Source organism: Stomoxys calcitrans, chromosome 1, assembly GCF_963082655.1.
Source record: "Stomoxys calcitrans chromosome 1, idStoCalc2.1, whole genome shotgun sequence".
NCBI lineage: Eukaryota > Metazoa > Arthropoda > Insecta > Diptera > Muscidae > Stomoxys > Stomoxys calcitrans.
In genome coordinates, this window is record NC_081552.1 from 225,997,369 (window position 1) to 226,018,546 (window position 21,178).

The 21,178-nt window shown below is 40.9% G+C and overlaps 1 protein-coding gene across 1 annotated transcript; it reads right to left on the reverse strand.

The window, feature by feature from the left end:
• Nucleotides 1–13,699: 13,699 nt before the first annotated feature.
• Nucleotides 13,700–20,893, reverse strand: LOC106088960 (chorion protein S19). Its single transcript, XM_013254677.2, has 2 exons — nt 20,810–20,893; nt 13,700–14,202 (listed from the first exon to the last, which is right to left on the reverse strand). Exons 1-2 carry the CDS (start codon nt 20,813–20,815, stop codon nt 13,777–13,779), a joined length of 432 nt encoding a protein of 143 aa, XP_013110131.1. The 5' UTR covers nt 20,816–20,893; the 3' UTR covers nt 13,700–13,776.
• Nucleotides 20,894–21,178: the final 285 nt, after the last annotated feature.

The window sequence follows — 21,178 nt, forward strand, 5'->3', positions numbered from 1 at the left end:
CCTAATATTTTATTCAAGAGCTCAATACAAAACTGCCGATTTGTCAATTTTTGTTTATAAGTCATTGCTTTATGCAAATGTGCCAACCCAAACGAGTGAACCAAAGTTGACTGTCAGAAAAGAGTCAATGAAAAAAGTATGAGCGTCTTTTTGTATATTTCATTTGATTCTGTCATTCTCATCGGTTTCTATTCTTATTTAAGTTCTTTTCTCTTATTTATTTATTTATTTTTATTTTTTTTTGATAAGTAATCAAAAGAAAATTTTGATTATGAAAAGTAACAAGAGATGTCAGTTGGTATATATAAGGACAATCTGAACGATAATTTTTTGTCTATGTTTATATAGGCAAATTCTTTTTAATTACAAAGGCCAGACGAACGGAGTTAAATATGTCTGGGCTTAGCATTTGCATATCCACCACCCCCATGTATTTTCGCATGAATTTTACTACAGGGTCAACATTACATTCGCTATGTGGTTGGATTATATAACGATGATATCCATATGAAATGTATTCAGCATATACATACATATCTTCTTATATATTGGGTTGCCCAAAAAGTAATTGCGGATTTTTTAAAAGAAAGTAAATGCATTTTTAATGAAACTTAGAATGAACTTTAATCAAATATACTTTTTTACACTTTTTTTTCTAAAGCAAGCTAAAAGTAACAGCTGATAACTGACAGAAGAAAGAATGCAATTACAGAGTCACAAGCCGTTGAAAAAATTTGTCAACGCCGACTCAATGAAAAATCCGCAATTACTTTTTGGGCAACCCATATAAAATCAATTTGTGTTTATAGGTTTGCTTGTTTGTTTGTGTGTTCCTTATAGACTCAGAAACAACTGAACCGGGTTTTCTTCAAATTTTCACAAATAGTGATACCCTGGTGAAAATAGGGTACTACATCTTTTCATATCTGAGGGGGGGCGGACCCTCCCCCTTACCCTTATTTTCAGAAACGCCAAATCTTGGAGCTGGGTGGTTCGATTTAGGCGAAATTTTGTGTGCTCTCTTATTGTAACCTACAAACAACAATTTGGTATCCAAATTTCGGATGGGGCACCTGGGGGGATGGGGCTCCCTACCCTCGAAAACCTACTAAATGTATATATACACCAATCACGACAATATGGGACTCAAATGAAAGGTATTTAAGCGTAAAAAACGTATCTGATATCCAATTGTCGGACCAAGTGCTAGGGGGATTACCACAAGCCCCAAAACACTCCTAAATCGGACATATTTACCGACCTTGGCAATATGGGACTCAAATGAGAGGTATTTGCAAGTAGAATACGAATTTGATATCCAAATGTGGGACCAAGTTTCGGAGTCCCCAAACAGGACTTATTTACTGATCATGGCAATATGGGGCTCAAATAAAAGGTATTTAAGTGAAAAATACGAACCTGATATACAAATGTGGAACCTTCCAAAAACAACTCCCAAAGAGGACAAATTTACGACCATAGCAATAGCATAGCAATGAAAGGTCTTTGGGAATAAAGCACGAATGTGATATCAATATTTGGGAAAGTGTCTATGGGGCCACCCCACCCCCACAACACCACCCAAATAGGAAGTATTTGCTGTCCATTGCAATATGAGGCTCAAATAAGAGGTATTTTTGAGTAGAACATGAATCTGATATGTATTTGCAAAGCCAAGTCATTGAGTGGCCGCCCCATACCCAAAAACACCCCCCAAACTGGTCATGTTTGCCGACTATGGAAAAATGGGGCTCAAATGAGAGGTATTTGGTAGTAGACCACATATCAACATTAGAGACCAACTGTCTGGGTGACGTCCCACCACCATAACAACCCCCACATATGACGTATTTGCTCACCAAGACAATTTGGGTCTTCAAGACAGTGGAGCTTGATTTCATAGTTTTTAGGGCCCATACCCCAAACCGGACATATTTGCTGGCTTTTGCAATAAGGGGTTTCAATGAATGGTATTTGAGATTAGAAAACAAATTTGATATCCAACTTTGAGGCCAATGGCAATATGGGGTTCAAATATATGAGAATAGACCATAGACCAATTATTAACCATCGTAATATGGGGCTCAATTAGAGGTATTTGGGAGTAGAATACGAATCTGATATCGAAATGCAGGACAATGTATTTAGGGCATCACCCCTTCCCCAAAACCCAAAGAGTAAAAAATTTTTGACCATGCCAATATGTGGCTCAAATGAAAGATATTTGAGATAAGAAAACGAATTTGATAAGCAATTTTGGAGCCATGCGTTTGGGGGACGCCTCATCGTCTAAACTCCCTTAAACCAATGGCAATATGGGGTTTAAATAAATGGTATTTGAGAGAAGAGCACGATGCTGATATTTTTTCGAGGCCAAGTGTCTGGGGGACAACCTCCTCACCCCCGAAAACACCCCTAAATTTGACATCATGGGAATATCGGGCTGAAATGAAGTCTTTTAAGAATGGGGTACACCTTACATCCAAACTTAAATTCCTACAATAATAATGATTATATGGGATTCAGATAAAGGCACTTGTATTATTAAACTGTTAGTCAAGCGATATACTATTTTCGTAGCATGATATTGCACTAAAAGCTCTTTAATTGTCGAAAATAAATATTCAAAGAAAAATTTTGTTCCAGCGGAGGGGGCCCGGGTCAGCTAGCACTTTATAGAGTTGGAAATGGATATTTTGAAGTGTGGGAAACCGAATGACAAAATGAATATTCCCTTCTCCTTCGGTAATGAGTATAAAAAGGAAAAAATTGTGTGTGTGAGAATGTGTCTTTAACAGTGACGAACACACAATTGCAAATGCTTGCAAGCCCACGGGCTTGCTTGGGATCAGTTTCCTGTGTATGTGCAGAGTAATATACAATAGTGTTTTTGCTCACCACTGGTCTATACGCTCAAATACTCACCCTTTCTCTCTAGTAGAAGAGACACAAGGGAATAATTATTGGTCCGATAATCCAACAATCGTTTGCCGCAATCGAAACGCTTTTGCCATTAAAGTACAGAACAACAAAAAGGTCCTTCTACCATAGACTGAGCTGCTAAGGGGATTACAATAAATAAAGTTAGTTACATTCAACATTCAGATGAACGCCTTCTCTGAGGAAGGCACAATCCGCATCATTTGGGTGCCGGGCCATAACGTAGTAAAGGCAAATGAAAGGGCAAACGATTTGGCAGTGAAGGCCAGAGAACTGCCGTCGACAAACTTAGTTAAGCCAAAGCCTTTCGGGTCAACGCAGTTTGATTTAAGATCGTGGGCGACAAACGGAACAGCGAAACACTTGGTCGGAAGGCGAAAATCCTATGGAGTGATCCGGATTATGAGAGGACGAGGCTATTACTGAAGCGAAGTATGAAGGAGGTCGGTATAGCTTTTTGTGTCATAAAGGGACACATAGGACTGCGAGCTCACTTATGCAAAATCGATGCGGCAAGTGACAGCATATGAAGGGCATGTGGGGAAGATGATGAGACGTTGAAAATTTCCTATGTCATTGTCCGACTTTCACAGTTAGCAAACATTGGTATTTAGGTGGGGGCACGATACCAGACATGAAAGCAATTCATGATTTTGTAAGTAGCAAAGAAATACTAACTTATATTTTCTATTTCAAGGTTACTTTTCAATTTCTTAGAGCTTACAACAAGCCTATTACTGACTTTGGTGTATGCCTATAGTGGCATGGCTCAAAAGTCAAGATCTCATATCGGTTTATATGGAAGCTATATCAGGTTATGAACCGATTTGAACCACATCTGTTGAAAGTCATAACAAACACATCATGCAAAATTTCAGCTAAATCGGATAACAATTGCGCCCTCTAGTTACACAAGAAGTCAAGATCCAAGATCGGTTGTATGGCAGCAATATCAGGTTAAGGACCGATTTGAACCATACTTAGCACAGTTGGTGAAAATCATAACAAAACACGTCATGCAAAATTTCATTCCAATCTGATAAGAATTGCGCCATCTAAAGGCTCAGGAAGTCAAGATCCTAGATCGGTTTATATGACAGCTATATCTGGTTATAGACCGCTAGCTAGCTTTACTCCTTCGAAAGTTAGGGTGCTTTCGACAGAAAGACGGACGGACGGACATGGCTAGATCGACTTAAAATGTCTCAACTTCGTAATAAAAGAGCCGTCGCTGTATTTTAGGGCATTGTGGCCTACGCACAAATGTTACCTAATGGAATGAATGTTCATGGGAAAATTTGTATTTCTAAGACGACTTAACGATGTCCGTGTGTCTGTCCGTCAGCTACAGTCTTTAAAAACGAGATATTGAGTTGAAATTTTGCACAGACTCGTATTTCTCGATACGCAGGTTAAGTTTTTGAATGTGTCAAATCAGAGTATATTTGGATATAGCTGCCATCTGGCGGCTAAGGGTCTTGTGAGTGAGCTGTACTAAGGGCCCCGACATCCGACCCGAATATGGTGTATATCGGACCATTTTCACATATAACTGCCATATAGACCGATATGCCGATTTAGGGTTTTAAGCCCGTGACAGGCGCATTTATTACCCGATTTTGTTAAAATTCGGAGCACTTACCTTTATAAGGCCCATCGGCATCCGACCTGAATATGGTCTATATAGGGCCGTATAGACCGATTTGCCTATTTAGGGTCTTAAATACATAACAAGCGCATGTACTACCCGATTTTGCTGAAATTCAGAATAGTGAGTATTATTAGCTCCGTTGACATCCGAACCAAATAAGGTCCAGATCGGAACATACTTGGATAAAATTGCCATATAGAACGATTGCCAACTTTGGACATTAGCCTTATAACATTTATTACCAGATTTTGTACAGAAGGAGGCCAACAATCTGGCGACCCATTTGGCCACAACAACGTGTCTAAACTTGCATAGACTCCAACAGCCTGGAGGGAAGGGTGATATTTATACCCAAGCCTGGCAAGGTAAGTTTTGCGACACGAAAGGCTAAGTCTTATCTCGTTTCTACTCAAAATCATGGAACGTATTGTGGACACCATGGTAAATAGTGGAACATCCAGCAATCTGTCAAGGGAAGCGCGGTGAAGACTGCCCTGCACGAGGTTGCGCATAAAATAGAAGAATCCTTCGATGCCAAGACGTACACATTGAAGGTATGCATTGACATCGAGGGGCTTTTAACAATGTGCATACCGACACACTGATCCAATCCTTGGACCAGTACCGGGTGCAGTACCGGGTGGGTCTATAGAGACTTCATAAACCATATGCTAAAGAACTGGTGGATAAATTGTGGGTTCCATGACATAAATATAAGAGAGAGAGTGGCTCAGAGCACCCCACAGGGGTTTATCGGCACTCCTATGGCTGACTACCAAAACTGACCTATTACGGATGCTGATTGAGGAGAGATTTGAACCTCTCTGCTACACAGACGATTTTGTAATACTTCTAAGAGATAAGGAACCGAATCAGCTATGCAAAAGGACCGAAAGGGGCTTGCAGATGGCATACGACGGGTTTAGACTCAGCCGACCTGAGCCGACACTTGATGTCGAGTGTCAATCAGTGCTGTCCGATTCAAGTTTCAGCTCAATGATAAAGGGCCTCCTTTTTACAGCCGAGTACGAATGAGGCGCGCCTCAGTGCGATACCTCTTTGGGGGGAAATTTTTTATATGGCTGCCATACCATTTTTTCAAATGGCATAGTTCCTTACAAATGTCACGCCCGCCTTAGTAGGGAATAACCACCGCTGAAAAATTTTTCTGATGTTTCCGCCAGGATTCGATACCAGACGTTTAGAGTCTTAGGTGAACATGCTTAACTCTGCGCTCCGAGGTTTTTTATACCACCACCATAAAATGGGGGGCATACTAATCAAGTTATTCCATTTGTAATACCTCGATATATTGATCTAAGAGCCGATAGAGTATAAATATTTTTGATCGTCTCCACATTCTGAGTCTTTCTAGCCATGTAGCCGTTCGTTTGTCCATGTGTCCCTCCGTCCGCCTGTCGAAATCAAGATAGAAGTCAAACGAATAAAGATATCCGCTTGAAATTTTGCACATAGACTTCTTATTAATGTAGGTCATTGGGGATTGCAAATGGGCCACATCGGTTCAGATTTGGATATAGCCCCTTCTTGAGCCCCTGGAAGGCGTAATTGTTATCCGATTTGGTAAAATCTTGCATTGTTGAGACTTCCAATAACTGTGCCAAGTACGGTTTAAATCGGTCAATAACCTGATTATTGAGTTGCCCAAAAAGTTATTGCGGATTTTTCATAAAGTCGGCGTTGACAAATTTTTTCACAGCTTGTGACTCTGTAATTGCATTTTTTCTTCTGTCAGTTATCAGCTGTTACTTTTAGCTTGCTTTAGAAAAAAAGTGTAAAAAAGTATATTTGATTAAAGTTCATTCTAAGTTTTATTAAAAATACATTTACTTTCTTTTAAAAAATCCGCAATTAATTTTTGGGCAACCCAAAAGCTCCCATATAAACCGATGTCCCGATTTGACTTCTAGAGCCCTTACGAACTGCAATTGTTATCTGATTTGGCTGAAATTTTGCACGGAGTGTTTCCAACTTCCAACAACTGTGCCAAGTACAGTCCAAATCAGTCCATAACTTGATATAACTCCCATATAAACCGATCTCCCGAAAAGTCTTCTACGGCCCATAGATGCCTCAATTTGCTCCTGATTCGGCAGAAATGTGGTACACAAAACGAGCAGATGTCTTCAAGTATGTTTGATTGGGGACTTTTTTTACAGAATTCATGGTGGTATGTGCTCAGGATTCGGTCCGGCCTAACTAAGCACATTTTTGCTTGTTCGAGGTTACTTTTTAATATTTAGAGCTGACAATATGCCGAATACTGGCTTAGGTGTATGTCAATAGTGGCAGGGGACAGATTTACCCAACCAAACCTAACCTTACCTTACCTTACCATACCTTACCTTACCTTACCTTACCTTACCTTACCTTACCTTACCTTACCTTACCTTACCTTACCTTACCTTACCTTACCTTACCTTACCTTACCTTACCTTACCTTACCTTACCTTACCTAACCTTACCTTACCTTACCTTACCTTACCTTACCTTACATTACCTTACCTTACCTTACCTTACCTTACCTTACCTTACCTTACCTTACCTTACCTTACCTTACCTTACCTTACCTTACCTTACCTTACCTTACCTTACCTTACCTTACCTTACCTTACCTTACCTTACCGTACCTTACCGTACCGTACCTTACCGTACCTTACCTTACCTTACCTTACCTTACCTTACCTTACCTTACCTTACCTTACCTTACCTTACCTTACCTTACCTTACCTTACCTTACCTTACCTTACCTTACCTTACCTTACCTTACCTTACCTTACCTTACCTTACCTTACCTTACCTTACCTTACCTTACCTTACCTTACCTTACCTTACCTTACCTTACCTTACCTTACCTTACCTTACCTTATCTTACCTTACCTTACCTTACTTAGCCTTATCTAACCAAACCTTACCTTTTTAATGCTTAACTTACCTAACCTTACCCAGCCTAAACTGAACTAACTTAACCTACTCTACTTCCAAATGCCTTTCGTTTGATAGCCATGTTGCAATTTTTTGAGGTTAGGCCGGGACCCGGACACTTGGTGGCAATTTTTTATATCAAATTCCTACTCTACTCATATATACATTTCATTTGATTGCCCATATTGCCTCAATCGGTAATGGGGGTTTTTCAAGATTCCGTCCGGCCCAATTTAGCACATTTTTGCTTATTTGAGGTTACTTTTAAGTATTTAGAGCGGTCAAATTGCAAATTTTTCCCATGAACATTCCTCTAAGGAACAGAGGCAAACTGCTCAAATATCAATGAGTGCAGTCCGATTCAAGTTTAAGCTCAATGATAAGGGACCTCCTTTTTATAGTCGAGTCCGGACGGCGTGCCGCAATGCGACACCTCTTTTAAGGAGAAGTTTTTACATGGCATAGGACCTCACGAATGTCGCCGGCATTAGGAGGGGATAACCACCGCTGAAAATTTTGTTGTGATGGTCTCGCCAGAATTTGAACCCAGGCGTTTAGCGTTATAGGCGGGCATGCTAACCTCTGCGCTACGGTGGCCTCCCGTATTTAGAGCGGTCAATATGCCGAATACTGCCTTAGGTGTATGTCCATAGTGGCAGGGGGCCATCCGCACTCTCTTTTTAACCTAACTTAACCTAACCTTACCTTACCTTACCTAACCTAACCTTATTTAACCTAAACTAACCGTAGCTAACCTTACCTTACCTAACCTTACCCAGCCTAAACTAAACTAACCTAACCTACTCTACATCCAAATGGCTTTCGTTCGATACCCATATTGCACTAATCGATAAATATGTTAATTTTCGACGGGTTTTTGTGATTGGGCCGGGACCCGGACACTTGGTGGCAAATTTTTATATCAAATTCCTACTCTACACTTATATACATTACATTTGATACCCGTATTGCCTCAATAGGTAAAAATATACCATTTTTAAGTGCCGGAGTCGAAGTCAAGCACTTTTCCTGAAGTCGAAGTCTAGTCATAATTGCTCGACTCCGGGCTTTAAACCCCAAAGGGGAAGATCGCAATGTCTTAATTTAGCCTGATCTGAACCATGTTCGGGACAAATGTCGGGAGTCTTAATACAATTCCCTGTTCCAAATTTCAGTGAAATCGGGAAATACATGAGCCTGCTATGGGCCTAATTTGGTATCGAAGGGCCTAATAAATCTCGCTGCAGCAAGTTTTAGCGAAATCGGGCAATAAATGCGCCTGTTACGGGTTTAAGACCCTAAATCGGGATATTGACCCACATGTATGTAAATATGGCTATGTGGATGCACACCATATTCGAGTGGGATGTTGGGACGGCTAGTATCACCCACTGTTTCAAATTTCAATCGAAATCGGACCAAAAATATGTTTTTTTTTAAGCTGAACATCCTAAATCGCCAGATCAGTCTATATGGCAGCTATATTCATATATAGTCCGATTTGCCCTAATCAAAAAATGAACCTTCTTATAGAAAAAATACGAGTCTGTGCCAAATTTCAGCTCAATATCTCAATTTTTTAAGAGACTGGGGTGATTATACAGACGAATATTGTCAAATCGTCTTAGAATTTTCTGACAATCTGGAATATATATACCTTGTAGGGTCGGAAATGGATATTTCGATGTGATGCAAGCGGAATTACTAACTGAATATATCCCCTATCCTATGATGGTGGGTATAAAAAGGCATAGATTTTCGTCTACAGCCATTTTCAATAGTTTTTATACCCACCACCATAGGATCCATAGGATATTCAAATCTAGTCATTCCCAAATATTGATCTGAAACCCTACAAAGTATGTATATTCTTGATCCTCCTGACATTCAAAGTTGATCTAGCCATGTCTGGCCATCTGCCTGTCTGTCACGACATCGTTTTAACGAATGAGGATATTCGTTTGAAATTTCGCACCTGTGATTCTTAGTTATTTAGGTCGTTGGAGATTGCAAATGATATATAGCCCTACCATAAGCACATCGCTTCCGTTTGTTAGACGTCGACATATTAATCTGAGACCCAACAAAGCCGTGTCCGCCCGTCTGTCCGTCCGTCCATCTGTCGAAAGCACGTTAACCTTCGAAGTAATAAAGCTAGGCCCTTGAAATTTTGCACGAATACTTGTCATTAGCGTAGGTCAGTTGGGATTATAAATGGGCCATATCGGTCCATGTTTACATATAGCTGCCATATAAACCGATCTCGGATCTAGACTTCTTGAGCCGGAAAAGGGCGCAATTGTTATACGATTCGGCTAACATTTTTCAAGAAGTGTTTTGATGTGACTTCCAACATCTGTGCTTAGTATGGTCAAAATTGGTTCGTAATCTGATAAAGCTGCCATATAAACCGATCACGGATCTTGACTTCTTGAGCCTTTAGAGGGCTCAATTATTATCCGATTTATCTGAAACGACTTCCAACAACTGTGCTTAGTATGGTCAACATCGGTACATAACTTGAAATGACTCTCAAACAAATCGGTCTCGGATCTTGACTTCTTGAGCCGCTAGTGGGCGCAATTATTATCCAATTCGGCTGAAACTTAGCGTGACGTGTTTTGTTATGAATTCCAACAGCTGTACTTAGTATGGTAAAAATCAGTTCATAACCTGATATGGCTCCCAAATAAACCGGTCTCGGATCTTGACTTCTTGATTTTTATCGATTGATGATTGACCGATTTGTCTGAAACTTAGCATGATGTGTTATGTTATGACGTCCAACAACTGTGCTCAGTATGGTAAAAATCGGTTCATAACCTCATACACCGGTCTCAGATCTGGAATTTTTCAGCCGGTAGAGGGCGCTATTCTTATCCGATATGGCTGAAATTTTGCGTGACGTGTTCTGTTATGGCTTTCAACAGCTGTGCTTAGTGTGATAAAAATCGTTTCATAACCTGACATAGTTTCCATATAAACCTATCACGGATCTCGACTTCTTGAGTCGCTAAGGGGCGCAATTATTATCTGATTTGTCTGAGAGTTTGCGAGACATGTTTTGTTATGACTTCCAATAACTGTGCCTATTATGGTCAAATTCGGTGCACAACCTGATATGGCTCCCATATAAACCGGTCTCGGATCTTGACTTCTTGAGCCGCTAGAGGGCGCAAATTATTCGATTCCACTGAAATTTTGCATGACGTGCTATGCCATGACTGTGATTCAAGTATGGTCAAAATCGGTTTATAACCTGACAAAGCTGCCATATAAACCGATCGCGGATCTTGACTTCTTGGATGGAATTTGGATGAAATTTAGCACGGCGTATATTGCAATGACTTCCAGCAACTGTTTTTATTATATTCAAAATCGGTTCATAACCTTACATAGCTGCCATATATCGATCGCGGATCTTGACTTCTGAAGCCTTTATAGGGCGCATTTATTATCCGATTTGTCTGAAACTTTGCATGATGTGTTCTGTTATGGCTTTCAACGGCTGTCCTTAGTGTGGTAAAAATCGGCTCGTAACCTGATATGTCTCCCATATAAACCGGTGGGGGCCACCGTAGCGCAGAAGTTAGCATGTCCGCCAATGACGCTAAACGTCTAGGTTCGAATCCTGGCGAGTCCATCAGAAAAAATTTTCAACGGTGGTTTTCCCTCCTAATGCTGGCAACATTTCTGAGGTAATATGCCATGTAAAACTTCTCTCCAAAGAGGTGTCGCACTGCGCCACGCCGTTCGGACTCGGCTATAAAAAGGAGGCCCTTATCATTGAGCTTAACTTGAATCGGACTGCACTCATTGATATGTGAGAAGTTTGCCCCTGTTCCTTAGTGGAATGTTCATGGGCAAAATTTGCAAATTTGCATTTTGCATAAACCGGTCTCGGATCTTGACTTCTTCAGCCGCTTGAGGGCGCTATTCTTATCCGATATGGGTGAAATTTTGCATGACGTGTTTTGGTTTGACTTTCAACAGCTGTGCTTAGTGTGGTAAATATCGGTTCCTAATCTGATATGGGTCCCATATAAACCGGTATCGGATCTTGACTTCTTCAGCCGCTAGAGGGTGCTAATCTTATCCGATATGGCTGAAATTTTGCATGAGGTGTTTTGGTTTGTTTTTCAACAACTGTGCTTAGTGTGGTAAAAATCGTTTCATAACCTGATATGGCTCCCATATAAACCAGTCTTGGATCTTGACTTCTTCAGCCGCTAGAGGGCGCTATTCTTATCCGATATGGCTGAAATTTTGCATGAGGTGTTTTGGTTTGACATTCAACAAATACGCCAAGTATTCTCGATATCGGTTCATTACCTGCTATAGCTCCCATACAAAGCCATCGGCAGTCTTGACTGCTTGAGCCACTATAGGGCGCAATTCTAATCCGATTTGACTGAAATTTTGCACACCAAGTATGGTCCGAATCAATCCATAGCCTTATATAGCTCCAATATCGTAGCAATTATAATCCATTATTCTTTTGTTTGAAAAAAGATGCCGGGCAAAGAACTTGGAAAATACGATGCAGGGTAAATAAGATTCAACTTGGCCGAACTTGTTGTGAGTTTTTCCCCAATTTGCATTCCATTTGGCTTAAATTTGACACCAGGACTTCTGTTGTGACTTCCAACACCTATGCCAAGTATGATACGAATCGGTCTATAAGCCGATATAGCTCCCATATACACCAATACTCGGTTTTGAATTCTTGAGACCCTAGAAGCCTCAATTTTCACTTGATTTTGCGGAAAATTGCCACAAGGACATCTTTTCTGACTTTCAAAAAAAAATGTCAAGCATGAATCGAATCGGTCTATAAGCTGATATATAAACCGATCCCAAGATTAGAATTCTTGAGCCCTTAGAGGTCTCAATTCTCATTCTATTTGGCTGAAATTTGGCACAAGGATTTCTTTTCTGACTTACAACAATCGTGCCAGGCATGATACGAATCGGCCTATAATCTCATCTAGGCCCAATATGAACCGATCCCCGGATTTGAACTTCTAGAAGTAGTAGTAGTAGCAGAAACTAATCCCCTTAACACATGGTGGAGTAATTTTCTTCTTTCTCTTACTCTCTTGATAAGGCCCCCCGGTAGCCGAGTTGGTAGCCGAGGTGCTTGGACAGCAGTGCAGGGGTCGTGGGTTCGATTCCCGCCAGAAGCCTTTGTCTGTCGCTACTGTGGCATCACAATGGACCTAAAATTGTCTGAGTGAGTCTGTAGAGGACTGCCACTCTATGCCTAACCTAACCTACTTTCATGATATGAGTTTTTGCTTAAGAAAATTCTCATTTAGCTGTCTTTCTCATGATCCATTATAGAGTGTTGCCACTGTTGGCTGGGCACAACAATAAAACGCTTCAAATTGTCACAGATAACAACGATTTCAACGAAACTATCATTTTGTGCTGATAAGACCCGTACGAATGCTGGTACACTAGCAAAATTATTTTAGTTTTGTTATTGTTTTTGGACTTATTGGCGTGTTTTTTCTGTTCAGCTTCTCTTGTCTCAGAAAGGGGAAATGCTTTAATGCAGAATTTTAGCATTTATCAAAATGCTGACAAAAAAACACAAGAAACACCACAACAACACGACACAAACAGAGCTCGTTTAATGCGTTAAACTTTTCCACTCGCTGCGCTCGATGGTTGGTGCTGGTGATGCAGATGTGGACAATAAAGGGAAGGTGCAAGATGGTGGGTAGATAGGTGGCTGGATGGCCTGGTGCATTGGGTTTGTTGGAATTATCATCATTGTCATCATTAAAACACTTTAAAGATTGGATTTCTTGGTTGATGTATTTGTTTTCTTAATCTTCATGGTATTTTGTTTTTTTTTTTTCATTTTTTCTCTCATCTTCATCACCGTTCTTTTTTTGGTAAAAAGAAAAACACTAAAAAAATCACGGCAGTAACTTAACATATATGTGGGTTTGTATCAAAAAAAAAACAAAAAAAAAATCAAGACAATCAAAACCAATAAAAGCAAAAAAATAATGTCGTCTCAAACGAAGACAGACTTTTTTAAGGGCCAACAAAAAAAATTAGACCAATAGAAAAAATTAAAAAAAAAAAAATAATTAAATTTGGAAAAATGTTAAATTTTGAACTGGTTTTGAATTTTGGGGTTGGGGGGAGGTGGGGGTAGAGGGGGATTTAACACAACTTCGTCATATCTACAGGATCTCTAAACAGCGCTTGAGATATCCTTGCTCTTAATAGCCAGAGTAGGAACCATAAGACTTGGCGGCGGGAGTGTACAATTTAGCCAAAGGTGCGTCTTGCACAACGGGCAAAGCAACTTGGCTGTAGGTGGAGTGAGAGTTGTATTGTTTGTAGTGGTGTTGGTTGGGGTACAATTCGGTGGCGTAGGCGGGTTGGTAAGAGTATTTGTTGCCATAGGACTTGGCGGGGGCATAGCCGCCGTAGGATGGGGCAGCGTAGCTGTTGTAGGCTGGGGCGCCATAAGCGGAGCCACCATAGGTAGCGGGGGCACCGTAGTTGTTGGCATCGGTGGCAGCAGCGGAGGAAGCAGCAGCAGCAGAGCCAGGGGCGTTGTAGCTGTTGTATCCACCGTAGTTGCTGTTATAACCACTGCAGCTACCGGAAGCGATAGCGGCGAAGATGACGATGGCGATGCACTGCAACACATAAGTGAAAAGGAAATTGATTAGAATTCGTTTAGACATTGCTACAACCAAAAGGCCAAACACGCTGGCCATCGTTTATCCTCCCTCCCCTCCACAAGTGCTGAAAGGTTTTACATTTCCTTCCGGTTTTAGGGTCTCTCATGTTTGTGTATGGCCTATCTTGGTGTTGTTATCAATTTTTTCTTCGTTTCTTTTTCGACTTGCACTAAACCCACATTGGAGTTGGGTTGAGGGGTGGGGGTTTGTTTATGGCTTTTGATTTGGCCTCTTTGGGCTAGCTGTTACTTACGATGAATTTGTTCATGTTGAAATGCGCTGTTTTTCGTTGTGAGTTTCCACCAACAATTGACACTAATAAATGATCTTTTTGGCATGCACTTCTTTTTATATTAATGGTCTTTCCAACAGCATTTCAAACGTGATCTTCGCTCATTGGCATACCCATTTCATGTTCTCGTTCTTCGCATTTTGGAAATCTTATAGCTGATGCAGTTGCACCACATTAACCCCTTGTGGTCTCCCCAATTCACCACAGCCACTGCAGCTCAGCTCATTTGCATTGACATGCTATGTGTGGGGAGGTTGCTTCCCAATAGCCAACAATTTTTTCTAATGTCTTTGTTTTTGTGATACCGATGGCCGAGTGAGTGGGAATTGTTGTACCTGTGCAGCACGATAAGGCTGCTAAATTGGTTGTACTTGCAGCAGCAGCAGCAGCAGCATCACCATCATTGGCGCTGCAGTAGGCCCCTGGCATGATGACCTATGCAAAAATTCTTTAGACCAGCAGTTATCTTTGAGACATATGGGAATTGTGAGAATTTCAAAATAAAAAGGCCGGTACTTTTTGCATTGGCAGAGATGTGGTGAGTGAAGCTGGCTGCTGGTGTCAATCTCCATATTTGGAATAAGTTAAATAAACCAACCGTTTTTATGGTGACCACACTTTAACTCCTGTAAACAATAAATTTTGCCTAACAGCCTAAGGTGTCCTTGCCTTAAAACTGGCATTTCAATAATAATCGCCATTAAAATTGTCTTGTTTACCATATGAACTCCCCCCAAAAGTAGGCAATACTTTTCCAACAAAAGTTCTCAAGGCGAAACTGCATACCATATCAGAATCGATTGAGAGAATAGGACTCCGTATATATCATGTGGAGGGAATGCTTCATCTAAATAGGAACCTATTTGCCTAATATTTTGTTAGAGGTATTTGAGACTACATTTAAGCCAGATCGGTGGTCTAGGGGCTCCAAATGTTAAATCCAAATATCAGAACATAGAATCCAAACATTTTGATAATTATTTGACGTAGCACAGTGGGAAAAAATTGGAAATATGTCCACAACTTTTTACCGGTTGATCTAAAGGGTAAAATATGTTCTAGACATTTGTAGAAGAGGACATATTAAAACAGGGTGAGATACAGGGTGTCCAAGTCAACCCCTTTCCACTTCTACAACCTTCATGGGGCTATAACTTTTTATCTACTGAACCGATTTGCAAGGTATAGGATTCTGGAGAAAGAACTCGAGATCTAAAGAAACCAGCATAATGTGCCACTATGCCATGGTATACCGTTAAGCAGGTTTGAATGGTTTAAATTTGAAATAAGAAAATATTGCCTTGGTTTTTTTTCAGTGTTTGCTCAATAACTACGTCAATTTTCGAGCTGTATGCTGGAAAGTTCACATAAATTGTGCCAATGGGCAGAATAATGAAAAAGTGATGCCAATATCTTAAGCAGTTGAAAAATGCCATCGTTTTCTAAAAAGAAAAATATTTTTTTTTTCCGAAAAAATTGGATTAAAAATTTGTGTTTCAGAGCAAAAATATCCAAAATCGAGGGTAAGTTTTATGGGACCTACACATAAAACTGAACCGATCTGAACCCTTTTCAGCACAATTGCAGATAGTTCCAATAAAACTCCCCGTTACAAATTTCAGCCAAATCGAATAAATAGTGTGCATTTTATAAGCATTCTGCATTTCTGGATCTCGTCAAACTCTGTCTCCTAAATCATGCAAATCGGTTGTCGCACTGCGGCACACCGTTCGGACTCGATTATATAAAGAAGGCTCCTGTCATTTATCGCACCAAGTGTGCATAGTGCGCCATTAGTCCTATGTGTCCCATAAAGACAGCATAAGCCATACTGACCTCACTCCTATTTTCTTTTGTTGTTGTACACTGAGGCGGCAGCCCTTGTCGATGAAGGACCCCATTGAGTAAATCGGATACGTACAAACGGCTTACATGAGCTATTCTCTCAGTAATAGCCTCGTCCTATAATGATCAGAATCCTCCCCTAGGACTTTCGTTATCGTTCCAACCACTTCACACTTCTACAGCGATATATGCACGCTCCTCGCACCTCACTCAGTGTCGCACAGAAAGGCACAGCTCTGGCCCTTTAACCCAAATCGTCGTCCTCCTCAACCTCCATTCGGATCGTGGCATCCTCATAGTAGGAGTAAAACTCTTTCTTACACTCCAAGATCATATGGGACTTTGCCATCCCGATTTTTATAACCCTATTGGCAACTTATGTGATTCTTGAACAGAAACTAAATTGGAGAAGGAATGTCAAAGCGAGGTTCAAAAGGAGACTGAATGCGCTCTACTTCTGCCTCAGGGGCTTAAGCCGTGGCTCTGGACAAAGATGATCGACAAGACTGTGGTGATCTCTGGGCTAAGAAGGAGCGCCCGGAGAGATTCGCTGAATTGCATTCACCATCTTAGGCCTTTGCACTTGTATGTTGGGTGTGAAGCAACGAAGATCACCATAAGACCGAGGAAGTCAAGCACATGGCGCTCCACAAACTATGGACGATTATATACCAGAGGAGTTCTTCCTTGTTGAAGTGTTTGTCGTCATTTTCCCAAAAATGGTTGGCCTTGCTGGGGGCACCCCGCCTTCTCTGGAACTTCTGTATATACGAATGGGTCTAAATTGAATGGGGCCATCGTAGCAGGAGTCCTCATTGATTTCCTTGAAAACAGGAAATCTTTAAGGCATTTGGTACAACGTATTTCAAGCAAAGGTCCTCGCGGTCCTGAAGGCGCTGGGAACAATGTCGATGCGGGAACGGGAGAGGTGGTCCGACTAGACTGTAACGATATGCTCTAACGTCTGGCCATGTGAGATCGAGACAGGTGGGATGATGCACAGAACTTCTTCGAACCATGTAAAAGGCTGTCAGACTGACTGTGCTGAGTACCGGGCCAACAAGGGGTGGTTGGGAACGAGGCAGCCAACGAGCCGACCAGAAATGGATTGCTTATAGCCACAGCCAGCTTTTTAACAAGGTAAGGACGCCTTTGGTGACCGCGCGAGTGAGGCGTGAGCTGCTGCTGCGGCTGGCAGTATGTAGCTTATGGAAACCAAATGTCGCTTATACCGGGGCTGAGGAAGCATGACTTCGAATTGCTGATAGTCGTACTGACTGGTCATTTCAAGGTCAGATCTTTGACGCCGCGCTGGACTCAGGGAGAGGCAGACTTCTGCAGGATGTACAATACAATGGGAAAAGGAGTTTGAGCCAGTGGAGGCCTTTTTGTCTAAATACCCCGCAATTGCGAGGAGTATAATTACGTTAATGGGTGAACACATCTTTTCGTGCCTGAGTTCCCTCCAGACACTTGGTCCTCTTGACATTCTGGAGTTCTACAGAGGCCTGGGTTGGATCACACTCTCACCCACGAGAGTTTTTTTTCTTCTTGTCTTGTGCGTGGGTTTCTTTTTGCTGTCTTGTACTGTGGAGTAGAGCTGGCAAACTATCGATAATCCCAACATTCGTTATTTCTAATAATAAATTTTTTTATTTATCGATATTATCGATATCGATCGTTAATTTCTCATCACCTATAATTCAAACGAAAATGAGAAGAAGTAAATATCAGGAGAAAGATTTTTATAGACGTCATATCAATGCACAGACCGAATTGAACCAAATTTAATAAACCCGGTTGAAAGGTCTGAGAGAAATCATTGCACAAAATTTTATGCCAAGCGGATGAAACTTGCGCCCTCTATAGGCGCAAATGTATCTTAAAGGATACATTCAGTGTGGGATCGGTTATTTTTGTTCAATTTCAAAATTTATATTGCCGATAGTATCGATGGAGAAATTATCAATCGGTATTTAGACAAAAAATAGAATATCGATAGCGCCATTGACATTTTGCCAGCTCAATTGTGGAAAAAATTTATAGGTGTTTCTCCTTCTTTTTTTTTCTTCTACAGTTCTCTTTTGTCCATAGGCAGGTTAAGTTCGAAGATGGGCTCTATTGGACTATATCTTGATATAGTCCCTTTATAGATCAATCTCACGATTTAAGTTCTTAAGCCCATAAAAGGACATTTATTAAGGGATTTCGCTGAAGTTTGGCAGAAGGAGTTGTGTTAGTCTCCACGAAGCGGTATATATGGCAGGTATATCCCAATTCTGCCCAATCTAGGCTATATTCTGTGCAAAGAGGATAGTCTACATCGGACTGAATTTGGATACAGCCATTGGTTATTTAAAGGCGCCAATAACGAGCATTGTCATGTCGACCATCATAGGCACTCAGTATTTGTGCAAGAGCAGTTGGCGCCCGGCCTCTCACTGAGACTCTCCAATCGATAACGCTGATTGTCGCGGGACTGCCGTAGCATCTGCTTCGTATGGAGCATTCCACTATCCGCAACCTGTGGACACTCCCCGTAGCTCTCAGCTAAGCTTCTCGTGACAGCAATGAACACCACACAAATTGGAGCTCAATGTTCCGGCCTGTGTGACGCTCACAGCTATCCCGTGTCGGGAGCTGCATTTATACCCTATTTCGCTAAAATTTGGCGATATGAGTGATGTTTAGCCCCTCAAAGTTCGTACCCAGTATAGTCGAGATCGGGCTGTATTTGGACATAGCTGCCATATACACCGATCTCCTGATTTATGTTGTTGTGCCCATAACAGGTGTATTTATTACCGATCTCCTGATTAAAGGTCTTGGGCCCATAAAAGACGCATTAACTACACCATGTCGCTGCAAAACAGCGGTGTGGTTTTGAAAACTGTTGCACAGTGAGCTATTGTTAGGCTTTTCAATATCCCTGTTAAAAATTACCTAGACCGGCTGCCATATATACCGATCTCCTGATTTAAGGCCTTGAGCCCATAAAAGGCGCATTTATTGTCCGATGTCGCTGAAGTTTGGGACAGTGAGTTGTCTAAGGCCACTCGACATCCTTCTGCAATTTGGCCCAGATCGGTCCAAATTTGGATATAGCTGTCATATAGACCAATCTCTAAATTTAAGGTCTCCGAAATTTGGAACAGTGAGTTTTGTTAGATCCTTCGGCATCTTTCTGCAATTTGGCCCATAGCGGTCCAGATTTGGATATAGCTGCCATATAGACTGATCTCTCGATTTAGGGTTTTGGGCCAATACAGGCGCATTAATTGTACGATTTCGTCGAAATTTGGGACAGTGAGTTGTGTTAGGCCCTTCTACACCTTTTTTCAATTTGGTTCAGATCGGTCCAGATTTGGATATAGCTTCCATATAGACCGATCTCTCGTTTCAAGGTCTTGGGTCCATAAAAGGCGCATTTACTGTCCGATGTCGCTGAAGTTTGGGACAGTGAATTGTGTTAGGCAACTCGACATCTTTCTGCAATTTGGCCCATATCGGTCCAGATTTGGATATAGCTTCCATATAGACCGAACTCTCGATTCAAGGTTTTGGGCTCATAAATGGCTCATTAATTGTTCGATTTTGCTGAAATTTGGGACAGTGAGTTGTGTTGGGCCCTTCGATGTCCTTCTTCAATTCGGCCAAGATCGGTCCAGATTTGGATATAGCTGCCATATAAACCTATCTCTCAATTTAGGTCTTGGGCTCATAAAAGACGCATTTATTGTCCGATTTTGCCTAAATTTGAGACATTGAGTTGTGTTAGGCTCTCCGACATCTTTCTGCAATTTTGCCCAATTCGGTCCAGATTTGGATATAGCTGCCATATAGACCGATCTCTAAATTTAAGGTCTTAGGCCTATAAAAGACGCATTTTTAGTCCGATGTCGCCGAAATTTAGAACAGTGAGTTGTGTTAGACCCTTCGACATTCTTCTGCAATTTGGCCCAGATCGGTCCAGATTTGGATATAGCTGCCATATAGATCGATCTCTCGATTTAAGATCTTGTACTCATAAAAGGCTCATTAAATGTCCGATTTCGCCGAAATTTGGGACAGTGAGTTGTGTTAAGCTCTTTGAAATCCTTTTTTATATTGGCCGTACTTATTAGACCACTCAATGTCCGTGCCGAATTTGGTACAATCCGGACCATATTTCGATATAGCTGCTATGGAAGCATAAATTATGCATTTGCAAGGCAATTTACAAATATAGCCGAGGTGGTGGGTATCCAAAGTTCGGCTTGTCCGAACTTACTTGTTAAATGATTTTTTTAAGATTTATTACCTTTACCTTTTCAAATTGATTTTTTTTTTAAATTAAAATTTTTAATTACCTTTTAATATAAAAAATCACAATATTTGTATTAAACAGAACAATTTTGAATTATCTTTATTGCATTTTCTACTCACCTGCATCTAGTTGCTCAAATGTATTTTCTATATTTTTCTATGCAAATTTGAGCTGTTTTCGTAAAAGACGCTGCAGATTTGATTCTCTACCACTCGAAACACAATACCGACTAGTAAACATTTAAAATGTTTATGTTGAGTAATGCATGACATATTTAGAATGACCTTTTTTCATTCGTACGTTCTTGTCATGGCTTATTTTGAATAACAGAAAACAAAAAAACAGCCAATAAATGACCGAGAAAGAAAACAAAGATAATGGTCGACTAAATGTCGACCTACTTTTTTTTGCACTTATCATGCTAAGCCATTCAAAGTGGCCAGAGGTACACCATTGGCGAATACAAACAAAAACTTAATCGTGTTTCC